Source organism: Vulpes lagopus, chromosome 22 (genome assembly GCF_018345385.1).
Source record: "Vulpes lagopus strain Blue_001 chromosome 22, ASM1834538v1, whole genome shotgun sequence".
Taxonomy (NCBI): Eukaryota; Metazoa; Chordata; class Mammalia; order Carnivora; family Canidae; genus Vulpes; species Vulpes lagopus.
In genome coordinates this window covers 17,616,739-17,637,902 of record NC_054845.1, presented here as the reverse complement: position 1 = coordinate 17,637,902, position 21,164 = coordinate 17,616,739, and the positions used below count along the sequence as shown (strand labels likewise).

Below are 21,164 nucleotides of genomic sequence, written 5' to 3'. Positions count from 1 at the left end.
CTCTATGGATAGGTCTAAGTACAAATGACTTTTTTGGGGAAGGAATTTACATTGAGCCTTTATTTATTTATATGTCAAAGGAAAATCATTTTTAACCATCTTAGAGTTGGTCTAGAAAAATTTAACCAACTTCCATTTGATGAACTAATTTTTTATATTCATTATATAAAGAAAAAATATTTGAATACTTTTTATCCAAGGTTAACAATCCACATTTATCCTTGTTAATTTCTTTTGATCAAAATTTTTGGTTGCACTATTAATGCAAAATGGGGTGATCTGAGAGTGTGACAATCTTTCCTTCTGTATACTTCACAGTGAAAGGGAAAATGTATTATTCCAATCAAGTGAATCATCTTTATAAAGCTCTATCTTGTTCAAAATTCTCCCAAAGTCTCTATTTCCTATTAAAATGCATCATAACTTCTTAGCTAGGCAACCAGGATTCTCAGAAATTCTGACTTTTGAGCCTTCTCAAAACTTCACATTTTGGCCAGACATTACATTCCATATGTTAAGGACCTTATTTACATTTTCAAGCTTGTTTCCATGTTTTCTTTATGTTATTATCTCTTGCTAGAATGCCCTCATTCCAAGTTGAGTCTGGGACTCCTCATTCTTCAAGGATCAGCTCAATCAGTCCCTCCCGTCGGAGACTCTCATGGACAAAGGTTGGTGACTTGCTTGCATTCACAGTTGGCTTTTCATTCACATAAAAGTCATATAAGCATAAAGAGTTAAAAGGAATAAGCTGATGTAATTGAATAAAATATCAGAATTATTTTATTTTACTTTTTACTAATTGTATCTTCCTCCACCATGCAAGGGAAGACAGTATAGTGACTTTCTGGATATTCCTGGCGTGGCTCTTGTTAGTTTTATAATGACAGTTCAAATGAAATGATATGCCAGTGTATTCTCTCCGCATTTAGGTTTAAATGCAACTTTAGAGAAATACATCTCTTTTTTCTCCAAATGAGATTACTCTAGGAAAGGATAGGAAGACAAAATGTAGGGATCCCTGGGTGGCGCAGCGGTTTGGCGCCTGCCTTTAGCCCAGCGCGCGATCCTGGAGACCCGGGATCGAATCCCATGTTGGGCTCCCGGTGCATGGAGCCTGCTTCTCCCTCTGCCTGTGTCTCTGCCTCTCCCTCTCTCTCTCTTTCTCTGTGACTATCATAAATAAATAAATAAATAAATAAATAAATAAATGGAAGACAAAATGTAGGATATGTCTATAGAAAGAACAAATCTCTCTTACTAGAGATTAGTTGGAAATTTGAAACATGTAAAATGAAAATGTAACCCTAATTTATAGCATTTAGTAAAATAATTTATGAACCAGAGGCATTAATCATAGTGCCAACTTGTATTTCTTTTTTTTTTTTTTAATTTTTATTTATTTATGATAGTCACACAGAGAGAGAGAGGCAGAGACACAGGCAGAGGGAGAAGCAGGCTCCATGCACGGGGAGCCCGATGTGGGATTTGATCCCGGGTCTCCAGGATCGCGCCCTGGGCCAAAGGGCAGGCGCCAAACCGCTGCGCCACCCAGGGATCCCCCAACTTGTATTTCTTAAGCAATGGGATTTTTATTTATTTATTTTTTATTTGACATACTCGATGCTGCTTTCTTTATCAAGAGACCCATGTGTCAGCTCAAGATAGCAAGATACGGAGAGTAACTGGGAGTCTAGAAGTTTGGATTCTGTTCTTGGCTCTCCTGCAAGATTGTGCTACGCTCTACAGGCATCCTCTAGGTATGAACCTCAATTGCTCTATCATTTCTTTCTTCCTTCATCCAATGTTGTCTTAGAAAGAATGCTTTCTTTTTCTTTTGAAAGGGTAGTGGTGAGTGACCCTTCAACCTTACCAGGGATTAAGCTTTTCCTTTGGCTTTACCTCATTTCTCAGAGTGTTTAAAATGAAGCCTTTCCTGTCCTTGGATTACAAAAACAGTTCTCTCTCTCTCCCCCAAAAGTATTTCCCATTCCATAGCATTCAGTTTTAACAAAAGCTATTTACCTCACCTATATAGAGTCCTAAGGTATCATATATTAAAAAAATATGACCACATCAGATATTTCTGAAGAATGAACATTTTTTGGAATAGATTATGTTTTTCAAAGATTCATCTGTTAACAACCCTGTGCTCAGATTACAATGCATACAAATTTCATAATCTATTCCAAATTTTAAATAGCTCTGCCTATACTGACCAATAACATCTTCAAAACTCAATGGATCAAATACAAGCAATAAACATACTGGAATACACATTTAAATAGAAAAACAATTCGTGTCAAATGTACAATTCCATGGAGCTAAAGGAAAAGGATAAATTAGAGGGCCCATTAAGGTGTCAGACCAATTTTTCTATGCAGCTGTGCCACACAGCACAGAAAAGAGAACCACATTAAAAACCTTGAGGTTGAATAAATCATGCTGAAAAATTTGTAAAGAACTGTTTGGTGGAACAGACATTGAACCTTGAGATTGAATAGATCATGCTGAAAAATTTGTAAAGAACTGTTTGGTGGAACAGCAATACCCCATGTTCTTGCTTGGTTTGTAAATGGACAGCAAACAAACAAAAAGGAACTCTATAGGTCTTAACTTTGTAAGCCCAAAGTAGTAATTCTTTTTCAAAGTTTTTTAAAAAAATAATTAATGTTAATGAAGCTTAACCCCAAAATTTTACATTACTTTACAAAATATACTTGAATTATAGTTATAAATATTCTATTGCATAAAGACAGGATCTGTGATACCAAGGAAATTTCATTTTGAGAAAATATTGACTTTCTCTCTCTCTGTCCCTCATACACACACACACACACACACACACACACAACCTTGTCACGATAATATAATGCATTTCAGTGAACAGTTTTCCTTCATGCTGGGTTGACAGTATTTTAAAGCTCATGGGGTATTTTATAACTTCTTATTTAGCACTTATTTGTAGCCCAATGAGATGGAAATAAATGGCTTGTAAAGAACTTAAAAATTACATAAGGGTAAGGCACTAGGGGAAGATGAGAAATGAAAAAAAAAAAAAGAAGCCACTTCTTTTCTGCCTAGATGATAGAGACCTTGCCTTGTTGTCTCATTCCTTTTTTCTCATATAGTACTCAGCAGGGGCTTAGTAAATGTTTGACAAAATGATACTCATGTGAATGAGAAATAAATCTAAGTAAGTTTCAATTCTTTTTTCATTTAAAGTTTTATAAATTTACTTATATGTTACTGGCATTCAGTAGGCCCTTCACAATGGTGGCCATCATAATTTTATATAACGTGAGAAAAAAAAACCTGTTTCAGTATAATTTATTACTTGCCTCCAGCATTAACTCTATTTTCTCCTTGAATATACAAATGAAAGCAACTTATTCAAATTAGATGTTAAAGGCCTAAAAAAGCCTCAAGATAATGCCTGAAACTTTATAAGAAAATATAAAAAAGATTCCTCTCTACATTTCACTCATCTCATTCTCTCCTTCCTCTCTCTAGTGTCCCTTCTTCCCCAGTTACATTCCTCTTACTTCAGAAACATTGATTTTTTTACTTAAGTTCAGCTGGTCCTTTGTGGTACAGATACTTATGGAATCTATTAGAATAACTAAATTAATATTTTTAATGAGCTGTAATGCGAAATACTACCATACTCTAAGTAGAACCATGCATTTGAGAGTTTAAAGTGACTTCACAGTCTGCTTATGTGAGGTATTGCTACATTATGATGGTGCTAATACATTAAATGAGATGGTGCTACAGAAAGAAGTATATTTTGTCTATTCTTATAAAAATAAGAAACCTGAGGACCAGAGAGGTCAGTATCTAAGGTCACATAACACTTTAATAGAAAAGTTGTAAGAGGAACTCAGCTCTTATATCCTGGCCTAATACTCTTTTAGCCAAAATTCACTGTGGTCCAAACATGGAAAGTTTCTTTGCGTCATAACTGTAATGGCACTAAGCATTCACTTCATTCAATAAGTCACTAGAAAGAATGCATCTCTCCATGCATATGGTGTACTACATTCATTCAACTTTCACTCAACAGATATTTATTAAGCACCTACTATGTACTGGATCCTGAGGACAAGATGGACCTCATCCATGATTTTGTGAAGCTTAGAGTCTAGTAGGTGAGACAAGATAGACATTAAATAACTAATTTTACGATGGGATACTTAATTACAAGTGTGGTGAGAAGCACTGGTTATATTATAGGGAGTACATTAGATCTAGAAAAGAGCAGATGCAGGGAGACCAGTTAAAGAAGTTAATGACTATTGCAGTGACATGGACAAGGGATAATGTATCCTGTACTAGGGTGGTGCAGAGCAAACTACGATAAATGGGGCAGATCTAAGAGCTATTCTGGACACAAAGAATGCATTACTTTTCATTACCCTACATTACCCTACAAAAGATACTTGAATTAAATTAACACAGTGATGGGCAGGATATGGGATGAGGAGCAGGAGATGAAAAGACGATTCTTAGGATTTGACTTGGCAAAGTCCTATTATTTGAATAGGTATAATGATATTTAAAAAGAAAATTTAACTTTCTACTCTAAACTATCTATGTGGCATCAACCACATTAATATTCTTGCTGTTCCTAAAACATGCCAGACATCCTTCTACCTCAGGGCTTCTTCGTGTGTAGGTTTTTTCTGCCTGAAATACTCTCCTCCAGTTCTTTACATGGCTCAGTCCTTGGCTTCCATAAAGTATTCAAATTATCGCCTCCTCAGGGTTTTCCTAGTCACTCTATCAAGAAATGTAATCTTTCCACATAACTTAAATCTCTTCTTTGATTTGTTGTTTTTCTCATTTTGTTACATATGTTTTCTGATATAAAATTTTCTGACTTGTTTTTCTTACTAAAATGTAAATCCTATGAAGACAAGAATTTTTAAAAAAATCGTCTGTTTTGTTCATTGTTACATTCTCAGTACCTAGAATACAGTATGCAGTATAATGGGCATTCAACAAATACCTGTTGAATAAATGATGAGTAAAATGAATGTAAAACTCTGGAACTATTGAGGAAATATAAGACAGCCATCATTTATTCTAAAGGTGCCAAGGTAGATTTTAAAATTAACATTTCATCATTTGTCCTTGACATTATCTATAGGAATTTGAAAGCTAGAATCTATACTCTATTTCAAAACATTGACTTTTAGAATTATTTACAAAAATAATCAGTTAGTGTAGGAGAATACAAAATATGATGAGAAATGCAACATAACTGCCCAGATTTAATGGTCTCAACTTTTCAGTAGTGTATTACTCTAACACGTTATTTGCATAAAATTATTTCACATAAATATTATAAAAGACCAAAATCCTCAAATTTCAAACCTGGTGAAATAAAACCTTGGCATGCAGGGAATGTTAAAGTATTGTCAGTCTCCTGTTGTGCAACAAAAGTTAAAGCGAACAAAACAATGATTAAGGTGCATAGGTGCATTAAATTGCATACTTTTAGACAAGTGATTCTTCATTAAACACAAAATTATAGAACTTGAATTTATAGCTCAGCCTTTATTTTTTTTTTTAATTTTTTTTAATTATTATTTATTTATGATAGTCATACAGAGAGAGGCAGAGACAAGGCAGAGACAAGGCAGAGACAAGGCAGAGACACAGGCAGAGGGAGAAGCAGGCTCCATGCAGGGAGCCCGACGTGGGATTCGATCCGGGGTCTCCAGGATCGCGCCCTGGGCCAAAGGCAGGCGCCAAACCGCTGCGCCACCCAGGGATCCCTATAGCTCAGCCTTTAAAGGATTGATATTAGAAGCCCTGTATGCCAGATGTGGATAATATAAGGACTTCCATTTCTTATTCTACGAAAATGTGAAAGGTGGCCTATAAGGAACTGAATATCTCTGACATCCAATGTTCCTTAATTCAACAGGTCCATATAGAAACGAGAGACAGAAGATAGATTATTTCTAGAATGCGAGGATATAGGTCCTAGTCTAATGGATTTATCTAAGTAAGTTTTTTAAAAAGATGCTAGGGCAACACTGACTGGGAAGGTAATAAACTGACAAGTTCTATAGGATTCTTTATATAAAAGAGAAGTACTATTCTCTTCTTGAACACGAATGACTTGCTTGAAGACCACCATCTTTTTAGCCTATCTGACCTAAAAATGACTGACTGCTCCATGAATGAAGAAGTACATGATTTACAAGACAATCAATCAAATCCACAGACATGGCCTTGCAGAGATCATGATCTACCTAACCATTCTATCCAACAACTATAAATGCAAACAGCCTTTGTGAAGCCACCTCTCCAGTAACTCTCAACTATAACAACTATACAAAAATTGTGGTTTGTGTACTGATCTTCATAAGGCTGACAGACCAAAAAACAAGAAACTTGTTAAAGCATGTATAAGTATTTCATGTAAATCAAAGCACCATATAGAAAACCTGATGCATTGATAGAAAAGGTAAAAAAAAAAAAAAAGAGTACCATTCACTGAGTTCTTGCCTAATTTTTTTATATGATGCATTTAGAGAAATTTTTATTTTCCTATTTTTGTTTAAATCAAGCAGCTGTGTTCTTAAAAAGCTAACATTACTTATTCTAAAGTTTAGATTTAGATTAATGCAGATTAGGGAGTTAACTATACTGAAATAGATTCAAATTAATACACTTACTAAGACAGTCTTACCTGGGCCTTGAGTTAAATTACCAAGGTCACTATCTACAGTGAATCTCAGATCGCATATGTTCTTTCCAGTAGAATGAATTTGTGTTTTGCTGAACAGATTAACTTTACTGCTTTCTGTAAAGCTCCTCATGTTTTCAGTGAGTTTATCTATTCCATTAGCCATCGATTTGCCTCACTGAACTGAGCCACAGAGCTAAGCTTCTCTTCCAATACAAAACTGGATTTTTCATAAAGTGATAATCACTGTAAGCATACAACCTATACCTGTGGAAGAGCAATAAATGCTCAAATTGAGACAAATAATAAGGCTTCCCAACTTGGAAAGTTGTTGAACTTCCAAGACACATATATTTTTTACTATATATTTCCCCTCCCAAATCTTAGTGATTGCACAAACAGCAATAATATAGCTTTTGAAATTAAATCATTTACATACAATCTAACCACTCCAGATTTTATAACAATAGAGCCTGTGTAGGAGAATTAAGGTTACATCTATAAGTTTGCTCCCTTATTTATTAATAAGAATTGTTTGATTATTTTTCTCAAGATCTACAGGCTACATATTGGTATTGAAAAACTTGTCTCCTACAGAAGTACTGCTGTTGTCCTGTTCTCTTCTGAGTTGACCGCTGTCCATTCTAACACCCTAGGGTTATCCAATTTATAATTGGGAACAACATGCCGATAGCTTCAATTTCCCTTACAGAGTGAATTTGTGGATCCTCAATCAGAGAAGAAGGGATAGCATCTCATCTGGATAATTTCTAAGGAGCTTTAACACAAAAATTTTTTCTAGTCATTCTACAAAATGCAAATGAACCATCCAGTCAAAACTTCCAGTTTAACACATATTGAAAAATAATTTCTCCTCATTCTTTGTGGTTAAGGCTTTTAAAGGGTTAATGTTAGAGTATTAAGTGATATATTTTTCCTACAAAGACAGTTCAACTGTAGTGTGCCTCAATTTCCCAATTCATTTCCCCTCCAATTTAAATGCATTATACCATCTATCATAAAATAGAGGCAAATATCTTCCATCTTATCTTGGTGAGGGGATACCTTGTGGTTCTGCAACAAAGTCACTTCATAATAACTTCACTGTTGTGTATTTTTTTTCCAAGTCATTGCAGCTGCGATAGAGTAATTTTGCAGCAGGTTACCCACTTGCCTTGTCAAAGAAGAGATTTCTTCAAATGACACTGTGAGTTTAAGGCTATTTTGTTCTATAATTTTTATGTCATATGTCTTTACTAGTCCTTAATTACCACAATCTCTAAGGCAGTTTTAGTTGACTTCAAAAGAATAAGGCATCTTTATGTCAGCTTTATGAATTACTGAGTATAGCAGAAGTCAACTGAAATTAGACAAAAACATATTCACAGACATGGTAAAGAAGCAGAAAGGAAAAGAAGTGTTCCTATTTTTTGGACTGGTTTAACCTTAGTGATTTGGACAAAACTAAGGGTAACACCATTCTTTATGCCTCTCTACTGTGAGGAGTCATTTGAATAAGAGCTATATTATAGAGTTTTATTTTTTTTAAGATTTTATTTATTTATTCATGAGAGACACAGAGAGAGAGAGAGAGAGAGAGAGAGAGAGAAAGAGAGAGGCAGAGACACAGGCAGAGGGAGAAGCAGGCTCCCTGCAAGGAGCTTGATGTGGGACTTGATCCTTGTCCCCTGGATCACACCCTGAGCCGAAGGCAGATGCTCAACCACTGAGCCACCCAGCTGTCCCTATTATGGAATTTTCATGTCAAATTATATCAATTATATCAATAATGACTCCATTTTAATTAAATTTTCTTTTTAGTTTTGAGAAAATATATTGAAAATTGTTTCAAAAAATATCTTGTGATTCTAATAAGAAACATACTTTTTCAGTATCAATATTTTCTCGAATATAAGCAAGTAAACCTCACATTTAGATAATAAAAATACTACATACAAGGATACTTATAGAAAGAGAATTGATTTTAAATATATAAAATAGCTACTCTATTTTAAGAAGTATCTCACCAAAAACTAAAATGATACTTTCAAATTGGCACTTAACTTATTTAACTTAGTCTATTATTTGTGCGTAAATATAAAATAAGCATTTGGATATTTCCAAAAGGTCCCAAATTTTTTATTCTCTTGGATGTGCAAAATTCTGAGGAATGCAAGAATAGTATGAGATTTATGAAGTCACAGGATAAAATTTGGCAGAATTAGTTTTTGTTTTGTTTTGCTTAAAAAGATTTCTTGCAGCTCATATTTTAATAACATCTTTTTATGAAAAAGCATTTGTCATTTGTCTCTGACTTTCTTATTAGAGAATGTTATGGTCATTCCCGACAGGGCATATGGAGAGCCCCCACGCTCTGCTTCCCCCAATTCCTTTGGTTGATTTTTCGTAACTTCTTGGGTTTTCTTGAACACAATCACAATGAGATAGCAAATAAGTTTGCTGCTAAGGGAAGAGGCAACACTGAATTTTTGTTTCAGCAGTGAGTAGGAGTCCTGGATAGCTTCACATTTTTGGCAAGATCTTTCTTCTAAACTTGCCTGAAAATACATTTTCTTTGGCATAAAAGAGGGAACCAAAAATCCGTGTAGAAAATATAATATAAACAAAAAAGACCGGCAGAAAAGAACACTGAAGTTAAAAGAAAGGCTTCTGGAAATGTCAAGAGGGCATCACAGATTTGTCGATATACAAGGGAAATTATTGCTTACTTTCTTCTTTCTCTCACGGGTGGGTGTTTTGTCTCTTTAATGACAAGAAAAGTCCAACTATCCTACAGGTAGATCAAAATCACAAAGGAAATACTAAGTGATATTTGTATTATCTCCTTCCAGACCAATTGCTTCATCTAAACACACAGTGTATAAGCAAGGTTCAGGTCAAGACAAAACGCAAAGGCCCTTGGTTGGCAAAAAACATGAATGGCTGTACTGGAGCTGAAGTTAAGAGTTAATAGGTAGAGCTTTACTAATAACTCTCTTCAATACAATTAATCTTAAAGAGAAGTTCTAACACAATAATTTCATTCATCAGAACTATAAAGAACTACCTATTATCAACATGAATGTCCACCCTTTGCAATTTTTAAGCATGAGCAGCCAAAGAAGAAAATTGGTGAATCATGCTGATTTTGGAGTGAACATGGGGAAATGGTAGAAAGATGTCACAGGAAATCACCAATGAAGGAAGGAAATAAAAGCGAAATCATTAAAAGATCGTCAAATGAGGTTAATAGGATCTAAACTAGAACACTGAAGTTCATATCAGAAATGTAATTTTAATCTCTTATGCTAAAGTCCACCAGGCGTTAGAGAGACATTCAGAAAAGATCAGCTAGGCAATCAATGGAAAGATTCTCCTGTATGGTGAAATCAATTTTTACCCAATAATTAATCATACAGAATGGACACGTTACATGATTTTCATTATATTTTGTAAGCCAGCTTTCTCGGATGAGGTCCAAACTCTTGGCAATGAATCATAACAAGTAACTTTTTAACACCTCCACCTCCTTTTTACTGTAAGAGCTCTTTGTTTATAATATGAGGAAGGCATTCTAGTCATAAGTGGGATTCTACTTCTGGCAGCAAGTATGGGTTCATGTAATTCTTACCTGCCCCCCTTTAGGCTGGTATTTGATGTTGTCTGTCGATCCAATTTTGGATTTGACATTCTTCAGGTCTGGCAGTGGTTGGTTAATAAGCCGAAGCTGCTTGGGAGTAGCAGGAGATTTTGGAGGAGTACGTATGATGGCAACTTTCTTCTCACTGGGCACCAAGATGGCAGATTTGGGGGTTCCTGGTGTGTGAGGGGTCCTGGGATAGCTAGGGGTTCCAGGAGTGCCTGGGGTACGTGAAGAATAGCTTGGTGGGGTGCCAGGAGTGATGGCAGTTGATCCAGGGGTAGTGGGTGTAGAAGTGCCACTTTTTCCTGCTCTGCGAATTGGCTCTGACCCTGTATTAACAAACAGAACAAAACCAAACCAAAACCACAACATCAGAAAATTCTCCTCAAGACATGCTTTCCCTCAGATAATACATTAACTTTCTAAAGAGTTTAGAATATTTATGGATTACAATGCTAAAAAAAAGCTGAAAGTAAAAAAAAAAAAAAGCTGAAAGTCTTTCTTAGACTTATAACCTGGTGACATTTTTTTGAACATGCATTGCTATCAATGCAAAGAAGTGGGGTTTTCTTGATTTATTTTTACTTCTCATTATGAAGGCGTCAGAGGTTTTTCATACTTGTGTATGGAAAGTTAAGGCATGCGGATCTGCTGTAAGTTGGCAAAAGAGTCTGCGCTTCCTGTTCTATGTGGGCTAGTATTTACTCCAGATTTCCTTGAGTGATATGTGGATCACTTGCTCTTTTGTGCAATAAAATCATTCCAAGATTCAGGCAGATATACAACCTACAACTGTGTATTGACAGCAATAACTTTGACCTGTGTATAAAGTCATTTACTGAATTGTATTTCAATGTTACTCCTTCAGCTTACATTGAGGAATGCTGTGAGTTGCAAATGTGTTTACTAAAAGGGATGCAATTATCTCAGACATTATTCTATAGTATCATATATTTCCTTTATGTGGAAATTGGTCTCAGTGCTTAATACCAAAAAATATCTATTTCTCTTCTTAGAAAAAAAAATTGGATGTTTTAACAATATAGTCACAGTGAAGCTTGTACCTGATTATTTTCTCCTATACTTTCATTGCTAGTTGGCAGCTTGGAGTCAAATCAATACCACCCTTACCACTACCGTCAATGATACAGGCTATTGTGGGACACATTTCTTCGCCTCAACTTGGACCTTAGGGTCATTTTATTATTTAACTCCTTCCTTTCATTTTCTCATACTATGTTTCTTTCATATTAACTTTTTAACTATGTGTTTGAATGCCATTTCAAATACTTTTTTGAAAGCATAATGCTATAAATGAGACTTATACCACCTTGATTTCAAAGCACTTTTGTGAATACTAAACATTTGATGACCAAACATAGTAGTTAGAGGCGCTCTTATTATTCCAGATTTAAGAATGAGGACACTAAAGCTCATTTATCCAGATGATACTAAATTCTAAGCCAGACATGGCTTCTTAGCTTATTTAGCTTCTTAGCTCTTAAAATCTTTTCACTTAAAATAACATATTGATTTTAATAACAGAACACTTATTTACATTGTTTACATACATTATTCAAATTCCTTCACTTTTTTTGTTGCTTTATGGGAAAGGCAATAATTTTATTTTTTATTACTAAGTATGTATACTTTGTAAAATCAAAAATTCTAGAAATTTTATAGAGGATAAAGGTATATAACTCATTAACTTTTAAATCAATGAAGTGAAAGGGATCTTTGAGTCATCTAATACAACTGGTCATCAGTGTGGAAAGTTCTTCCTGAGAAAGGGGATAATTAATCTTTGCTAAAATAATTACAAGGAGTGAGCTCAAGAGAGCTTCGTAGATAATTATTATCTACAGATGATGTCTATTTACCCATTGGTCTGGGTTCAGCCTTCTGGAGAAAGGATCATTTTACATCTTTCGGTGAACAGTTTGCATGTATCAAGTGAAAGTTATCCTGTGTCCTTTTGGTTTTTTAACATAAGGGCAAACGATAGGTAGATTTCTCAACTGACCATATGAAATGGGATATAACAAGGCTAATGTGATAAATTAGTGTGCACTCTATGATTTTTATTGCTTTCCACAAAAATGACATTTCAAGACCAGAATTATATAGCCATATTCAATTGGCTCTTGGTGGCCAGGTTATGAAATTATCAGTGAGCTAAAAACCAAATTCAACCACTGTCTATCTTAGTAGAATTGAACAAGTTACCCTCTTTTTTCTCATCGGTAGATTTAATGAGATTATTAATACCAAACCATCAGCATTGTTAATTAAATTCAGTGAAAACTGTGTCTTAAGATTTTAGCATCTCTATGTGTTCCATAAGTGGTAGCTATTTTTCTTGTAATAGAAACATATTTATGAAAATAATTTGAGTCCATGCTTTAACTAGATAATCCTGGTAGTACCAAAACACATGAGTGGGTAATGATTGGAACATTTTTATATTTTTTATTTAGACTGTGATAACTGCCAACCAGTTCACCATGGGCCATCAATCAAAAGAAACTGAAACAATTACACCAAACATGTTATATTTACACCCTCACTGGAATGCAAACTTTTAACAAATTGAACAGAATCCTAGGTTTTGAAATTTGACTTCCTAGTTAGATGTTAGGACTTGGAATCCTAAGAAAGGTATATCTATATCTATATCTATATCTATATCTATATCATCTATATCTATATCTATCTATATCTATATCTATATCTATATATATTTTTTTAATTCCTGACTCTTACTTTTCTCTATTGATTACTTCTTTGTAGCTACTCATTTTCCACAACAATCATTTTAACTCACACAGGTAGGTGTTCTGGATCCATCCACAGTGTGGAGTTTCTGATTCTTGGAAGAAATAGAATCTGTTTCCAGTGTATGTTTTCTTTGGAAGATGTAAAATATAGACACATAATAAGCTTTATGCCATTTAAAGGATTAAGAAGGACCGCAAATCAAAATAAACCTACTGGTAGTCCGCCGTGCTGAAGAGGAGATGGAACTGTTGAGAGAGAAGGAATTCTCATCTCTGTCTCCTGATACACCTCGACGAGGAGGGAGGATGGAGGAGGGTCTGGGCAGAGAAGAACGTTTTTCTGGGCTCTTGGTTACTCCATCCTGATTGGGGAAAAAACACGTTGGGTTCTTGTGCACCTTCAATTATACAAAGTGATTATATTGCTCATTTTTCCTCCTGTGCTGATAGCTAAATTTCTTTTAACACATACTACCGATTTCATATATTTATAAGCATTTCTACTTTGAAACTTCAACTTCCTTTTTGCCTAGAAGTGTTATAGAACACTATAGTGTTCTATATACCTAGAAGGTATATAGAAGTGTTATAAACATATATTATTCTGGAGTTAGTGCTAACAATGGATCATGAAATTCAAATTCTAAATAATAAATGGGTAAAATGAATTTACTAAGGTAATCTCCAGTAAATTAATAATTTTACTTAAAAAATCTTCATTAGCATGATAACTTATTAATCAGAAATGACTGCCAAAGGGCATTCCATGCATACCAGTTAACAGTGACCACTGTCATATATTGTGCATTTATGTAACTGGAGTTCTAAGTACTTTACATCCATTTATGATTTAATTCTTGCCACAAAATACTATGTGCATTTTATAGTCAAGAAAACAAGTCAATTCAGTTTATGTAATTTTTTCAAGATCACCATTCATAGGTAGCAGAGGCAATATTAAATCCTGATGTGTCTGATTGAGCCCAAATGGTATATTATATTATATGTAATTTGTCATTATTAGATTATACAATATTATAGATTATATACTATGTATAATATGTATTTATTATATATTATGTGTAATATCATATATATTTTATTTTATTGGTTTGTATTTAAAATTTTACAAGATACCAAATAAATTAATAATGGACAGTATACCTAGAAAAATACTTTTTAAAAACTGGTTAACTATTAATAACTATTGGGACTTTTGTTTTTAAGAGGGTCAAATGCTTATATGTCAAATATTTTAGAATTTAGTCTTTGTTTTTATATATTTACTGAATCATGTCTCATAAACCCTGAAATTATATTCTTTTCTGAACCTTCAATTGACCTGCTGCCTTACCTTGTTCCCTGATTCTGAGTATGGCAAACGGTCTGTGGAGCCTGCTGAGGAGGAGGGCTGTATTGAAAAACTGTCAGAAAATGTAGCCCTTTGAGACGTACTAGGGCAAGCAGAGCTGCATCTTGGGGACTTTGAGCTACCCTGTAAGGCAGGAATCTTTGACAAAGTAGCATTCTAGCCATGAAAGAAAACAAACAAAAGCACAAAATAAACCAAACTATGAAGTAAAAGGAAAATAAAAAATGTATAAACACATAAGAAATTAAATACCTACTTTGAATAAGACCACATGATCAATGGTTATAATCAATGATAGAAATGTATATTTATGTGAGAGCAAGAAATTTTCATTGAGCAACTCATTTCCAACTGGAACTTAAGAATACTTATATGTGAGACTATAGATCAAAATATTCTTCATGAATTGTACATATAAATTCTGATTAATCTGTAAGTCTTGCAATGATACCGTATTTGGAAAATATCTTGAGTCTGTTGGAATTGTTCCTTTAATATAATAAATACACCCTTTAAGGCATATTTATAATCAATATCTTGATCACATTTCAAGGACTTTAGAACAAGGTATATTTAAGGCCTTAGAAAATACTTCCTTAAAGTTGAGAAAATGAATTTTCAGATATCTGCATTGATTTCATCAGAAAATTATGGATTTTATATAAAATTAGTTCATTTTATGAGTAAAATGTACACTGGGGGCCAAAGCATACCATAGAATTAATAACGTTTTTATGCATAGACTACAGTTTGTATAATGTGTTTTAAATGCTAAAAATGAAAGTTAGCACTAAAAATATTGCCCATAAAAACCACAGGGCTTAGTTTCCAGGTGTTGGTAGTCCCTGGAGAGATATTTGGTAAGTGAAAATCAGTGGGTTGGATGTCCAGCTTTTGGAAGCAGCTTGTGCTGGTATGCCACATGTCTCACGGGGGACTTTGTTAAAAATACAGAAAGGTATGATGAAGCCAAGGAGATTCTGTCTTCAATAACTAATATGATTTAGCTGTACAACAATAACAGTTGAAATTGACAGCTTTATCTTAAGTTTTTAGCTCCACAGGCACTTTAACAGGGGCAGACACATTAACAGACTGCAAACATCACTTCTGGCTTGACAAAACCAGAGTCTTGAGTGGGCAGCGTGCCTGGGTCAACCCAAGTCTTTCTTTTCTGATTGATGCTACCCACAAATTTCAAAAGTGATACGGGAAAGAAAAAATGGAATAATTGGATTACCTTGAATTATGAAACACAACTACTAATCTTGCATTCAAACAAAAAACAAAACAAAAAATACACAACAAATGAAATGAAGGATTATAGATCAGGTTCACAATAAAGATCAATTGAAAAATCAGACAGAATTGTTCTAATGGATGTACTGAAAGTCACAGATAATAATAGTCTTGGGGTTTTAGGAAATTTTTAGGAAGAGGATGAGGTGATGAGGGAAGAAAAAGAAGTTAAATGAGAAAAAGAAAGAATGGTGGCCTAGTCTCTCTTCTTCAGAAAGGTGAGATAGATATTTATAAGGAAAAAAATTAGTTTTCTTTTGGTCAGAAGATGTATATGATTTCTTTCCTAAGTGTAAGCATTGAATGCCAATTCCCATTGAGTTACTTGAAGACCAAGGGACTTGAAAATTTCCCGAATAGTTTTTAAACAAACAACAAATGAGCAAAGGGGGTGGGGAGATAGAGAGAGATAGAGAGAGAGAGAGAGAGAAACCAAGAAGCAGGCTCTTAACTATAGAGAACAAATTGATGGTTATCAGAGGGGAGGTGGGTGGGAAGGATGGGTTAAATAGATGCGGGGGATTAAGAACTGCACTGTTGTGATGAGCACTGGGCGTTGGATGGAAGTGTTGAATCATTGTATTGTACACCTGAAACTAATATTACACTGTATGTTAACTAACTGGAATTAAAAACCAAAAAAAAAAAAAAAAAAGTTAAAGAAAAAAAGCTTTTCTAGACAATGTCCACTTGAAAATGCTTTTTTTAATGAGAGGAAGCTGACTTACTTTCTATATCTGCTCCTAAAGACTTCTACCTTTCAAATAATAACTACACTTACTATCACTATTTATTGAATAAATACTATGTTCTAGGCATCCTACAGTATACTGTTTTATAATTAACCATATTTAATTTTTGTAACTACTTAGGAGATATGAATTGTTTTTCTCCTCCTTAATTTTTGGAAAATTTAGACCTAGGGAGAGGAAGATCATATAATTAATAAATGTTCAAGACCTGGACCTGGTCTGCTTTATAAGCTTGCCTTTAACCACCACAACTCGCTAGTTCCCCATCAGAAACAAAAGGTAAAGAGACAGAGACAGAAATCTTGAAGTTATAGTATTCTCAAGTCCAATATTTACCAAAGCAATACATGGATTCTACAGGTTGCCATCTGTTCAGGAATATGTCTGAAAACATTATATAAAAATCAATTTTTAAAATTAACATAAAGTCCCTTAGGCTCAAAATCATATAAGAAGTGCGGCAGTCACTGGAAATGAATTTCTACTTTTCACAATAAATAAAAATAAATGAAAAGCAGAAGGCTAAAATCTTACTAGGTTTTACTTCTCAATCCCTTTTTAATATTTATGTTTATATTTCTTAATTTAAATTCAATTAATTAACATATAGTATATTAGTTTCAGAGGTAGAGGCCAGTAATTCATCAGTCTTATATAACAATCCAGTGCTCATTACATCAGGTGTCCTCCTCAATGTCCATCACCCAGTTATCCCATCACTCCCACCCCTCCCCCCTCCAGCAACCCTCAGTTTCCTATGATAAAGAGTCTCTTATGGTTTGTCTCCCTTTCTGATTTCGTCTTGTTTTTTTACCTCCCTTCCCCTATGCTCCATTTTGTTTCTTAAATTCCACATGAGTGAAATCATATGATAATTGTCTTACTCTGATTGCATTATTTCACTTAGCATAATACCCTCCAGTTCCATCATCGTCGTTACAAATGGCGAGATTTCATTTTTTGATGACTAATATTCCATTGGGTATATACCATTGTGTGTGTGTGTATATATATATATATATAGAGAGAGAGAGAGATAGAGAGAGAGAGAACAAATTGATGTTCTCTATCTATATATACCACACCTTATCCATTAATCTGTTGATGGACATCTGGGCTCTTTCATAGTTTGGCTATTGTGGCCATTGCTGCTATAAACACTGGGGTGCAAGTGCTCCTTTGGATCACTACATTTGTATCTTTAGAATAGATACCTAGTACTGCAATTGCTGGGTCATAGGGTAGCTCTATTTCCTACGTTTCGAGGAAACTCCATACTGTTTTCCAGAGTGATTGCACCAGCTGGCATTAAAATCTTATTAGTTTTTAGAATGCTAAACAAAGAGTTGTGATTTACATGTTATACACCATGTCTAAACCCCAGAACACTGTGATACACTACTAGTTAATATCATTCAAACTATTTGTTGTAATTTTGGGATTTCTTTAGTAGTCTTTTTAAAAATATTTTATTTTTTTAAAAAAGATTTTTAAATTTATTTATTCATGAAAGACAGAAAGAGAGAGAGAGAGGCAGAGACACAGGCAGAGGGGGAAGCAGGCTCCATGCAGGAAGCCCGACGTGGGATCGATCCTGGGTCTCCAGGATCAGGTCCTGGGCTGAAGCCGGTGCTAAATTGCTGAGCCACCTGGGCTGCCCTTTTTTAAGATTTTATTTTGAAGTAATCTCCATACTCAATGTGGGTCTTGAACTCACAACCCCGAGATCAAGAACTGATCCACCAACTGAGCCAGCCAGATGCCCCTCTTTAGTAGCCTTTTAATTTTTTTCCCTTTCAATCAGAAAGAAGTAAAATACTTCATGTTGGCTGTGGTCTTTTGGAAGTTCAAAAGATAATGGTTAATCACATAACAAGTAAAAAAAAAGAAATATTAAAGATTTATAAACATATGAAGTTAAACATCATTAATTCAATCAAATTCAAACATTTTATTTCCATAACTTGGCAAATATAGAAAAAGCATAGGAATATCTAGTAATAATAATAATGAACATGGTCACTTGTATACAGCTGGAGGTCATATAATAGTAGAACATTTCTAGAGGACAACTTGATAATGTGTAGCAAAAACTTTAAATGTGGACTTTCTTCTTGAAACAGTAATTTCACTATTGGGAAATTATCCCAAGGAAAAGCATATGGATGCATCCACTGATTAAGCCAAAAAGATTTCTACAGTAATATTGTGAAAATGGCAATAAAAATAGTTTAAAAGTCAAATAAGACAGAATTGATAAAGTGTATCACTATAAATAAATTTAAAAAATGCAATGTGGTCATTAAAGTGATATACAAGAATGTTTCATGACAGGGAAATGTGTTTATAAAAAAACTGATGCTGTGTTTCCATTTTTATTATTAAGCATATAACTGTGTGGAAAAAATAAAGATTTTACATCAAAATGGTAACTCTAGTTTTCTTTAGATAATTTATGATACATTTTTACTCATCTATGTTGTTTAACTTTCTCATACTCTTATTTTGTAACAACAATAATGAAAATATATTATCAAATACAGTTTGGTGTTGATTATAATAATTTATCTAGATTCTATGAAAAACAAATAAATTGAGCTCCCGGATTTTTGCCAGATTATCATGCTGTTTATTTCTGTCTTACTAAAAAAGAGGCAGCTTACGTTCCCAGCTCTGCCCTCACCAACTGCTATCCCATGTCATTCCAGAAGACATTGAAACATGCCCAAATGCTACCAAGAATCATTCTGGGTGAGTGAACAATTTAAAATGACATTTAAGAGTAAACATCTGAAGTTTAACTTAGATCTAAAGGTTTTTGTTTTGTTTTGTTTTTTAACTTAGATCTAAAGTTACTGAGATGTTGCCACCAATACCAAAGGGAACTTCAAGTGAAGAACCAGGAAAAAATTATTTTACTCACAGAGACTTTGTCCTTTGCCTGTTTAAATACACTGGAAGCCTGACTTGATTCACCACCTGTTGCTGTCAAAAAAAGAAGACATAAACAACCCCAAACTTAGTGGCTGAAGACCACAAAAATGCATTTTTCAATATCTTTTGAATACTCAATTGTGTCAACAGACTAACGCAAAGCAAAACTTTGCTTATTTCGAGATTCAAATCCAGTAACTGAAGAAACCGGAATAAGAACATTCTAGCATGTGGCTCCTACTATAGTGTGTGCTAATTAATATAAGCCAGTGTTTACCAAAGCACAGGTAAGCACATCAAGTAATTTCCTATTGGTTACCAAGCTACCTTTAAATACTGTTACTACATGAGCGTAGATCCTTTAGAACAAGTCACAGAACAATAATCCAAATGCCGTAGTGTTTACGAAAAGGGGGAGGAGTGACTGGTTTTTAGGGTTGGCATGATATTAAAGAGTGTTCATGGAGAATCCCAAGCCCTCTTTTTGTAGCCAATAGCATACCTACAGTTATTTCTACATTTCATATTCCAAACCGTCATGACCAGCCAACCCCTTTCCCTCTGCATCCCTTCATTTCACAATATGAATGACACACTTGTTTGACGTGAAACGTACCACATGAGAAATAGCTGGTCAAAGAAAGAAAACACGAGAGAAATTTTAAGTTCAGTAATATAGAACTTGTTCTACACATGCACTTCCTGTATGAAATTATTACCACATCTGTTACTGTTGTTTCTCTTGCTGCTGTTTTATACCTCTGGTTTCAATTTTAAACTCCACTATCTCCAGCACATTTTCTGTTGATGACTTACCTGACTTAACTCGAATATGTCTCATGATTGAAAACAATCTTTTGTGTTTTGGAAAAAAAACAACTATCCCTATTTAAAAATTGTGCTTAGAAAATGAAAGGCACAAGCTTGTGTAGTTTCCTCCTCCTTGGTTTTCTTTCATAAGAGAGAAAACCCTGGGCTGGGGGTGGGGAGCAGGGGGTGAGAGGGAGCTTATGCTTATAAGCACTCTGAATGAGTTTCCAAAAGGTTTCTATGTCACAACGCAGCTCTGACATAAATATAACTAACTGTCTACAAGATGCTCTATGCTATTTAGGACTGGATGGATAGTAAGATTATTCAAGATTCTGGAGTGATTTTTTTTTAAGAAGTAGTGCAAATGATGCTTTCCCAATATTTCTGTAATATTTCTTAAATTTCTGTGACATAGTTTCCTTTTAGCCAATGACATCCATGTTTGGTGTATGCTTTCTGCCCGAGTATCTTAATATTTGAACAGACCAAGGGAAGATCCTAATTAGTCTGAAGATCTTAAATTTTCTTTAATGAACGAGTTAAATAGGCAATTCACTCTCAGTGTGGTAAATCAAATACCAACGACACGTCACACATTTCACCAAACCATTTGATGTTTCCTCTAAAATTCCACAATCCTGATATATTCTTTCATTCTCTAATACATGATATAGGATTTTTATGCCCGAATCAAGAGTCTGCCTCTCCAAGCATTTGTCTAATTAGAACTAACATTCCAATTTTAATGCAGATGAATTAAGATCTGATATAAGAATTGGAGATGTCATATTAATTTCTAACCGAGAAACACTCTTCATCCTGAACTTTTATCATCAAGGTTTCTGTATAATTCATGAGGTTTACACTTTCA

General features: G+C 34.3%; 1 protein-coding gene across 19 annotated transcripts in view; it reads right to left on the bottom strand.

Moving 5' to 3' along the window:
• MAP2 (microtubule associated protein 2) overlaps positions 1-21,164 on the bottom strand; it is a 216,633-nt gene that overhangs the window by 13,576 nt on the left and 181,893 nt on the right. For 10 of the 19 annotated variants that reach the window (XM_041737518.1, XM_041737516.1, XM_041737520.1 and 7 more), the window contains 4 exons: positions 19,470-19,531; positions 14,478-14,651; positions 13,338-13,485; positions 10,335-10,675 (listed from right to left, as the gene is read on the bottom strand). In XM_041737518.1, the coding sequence (XP_041593452.1) occupies positions 10,335-10,675; positions 13,338-13,485; positions 14,478-14,651; positions 19,470-19,531 (725 nt within the window). The remainder of the gene's footprint in view (positions 1-10,334; positions 10,676-13,337; positions 13,486-14,477; positions 14,652-19,469; positions 19,532-21,164) is intronic. The other 9 variants (XM_041737523.1, XM_041737526.1, XM_041737531.1 and 6 more) reach the window with 2 other exon arrangements.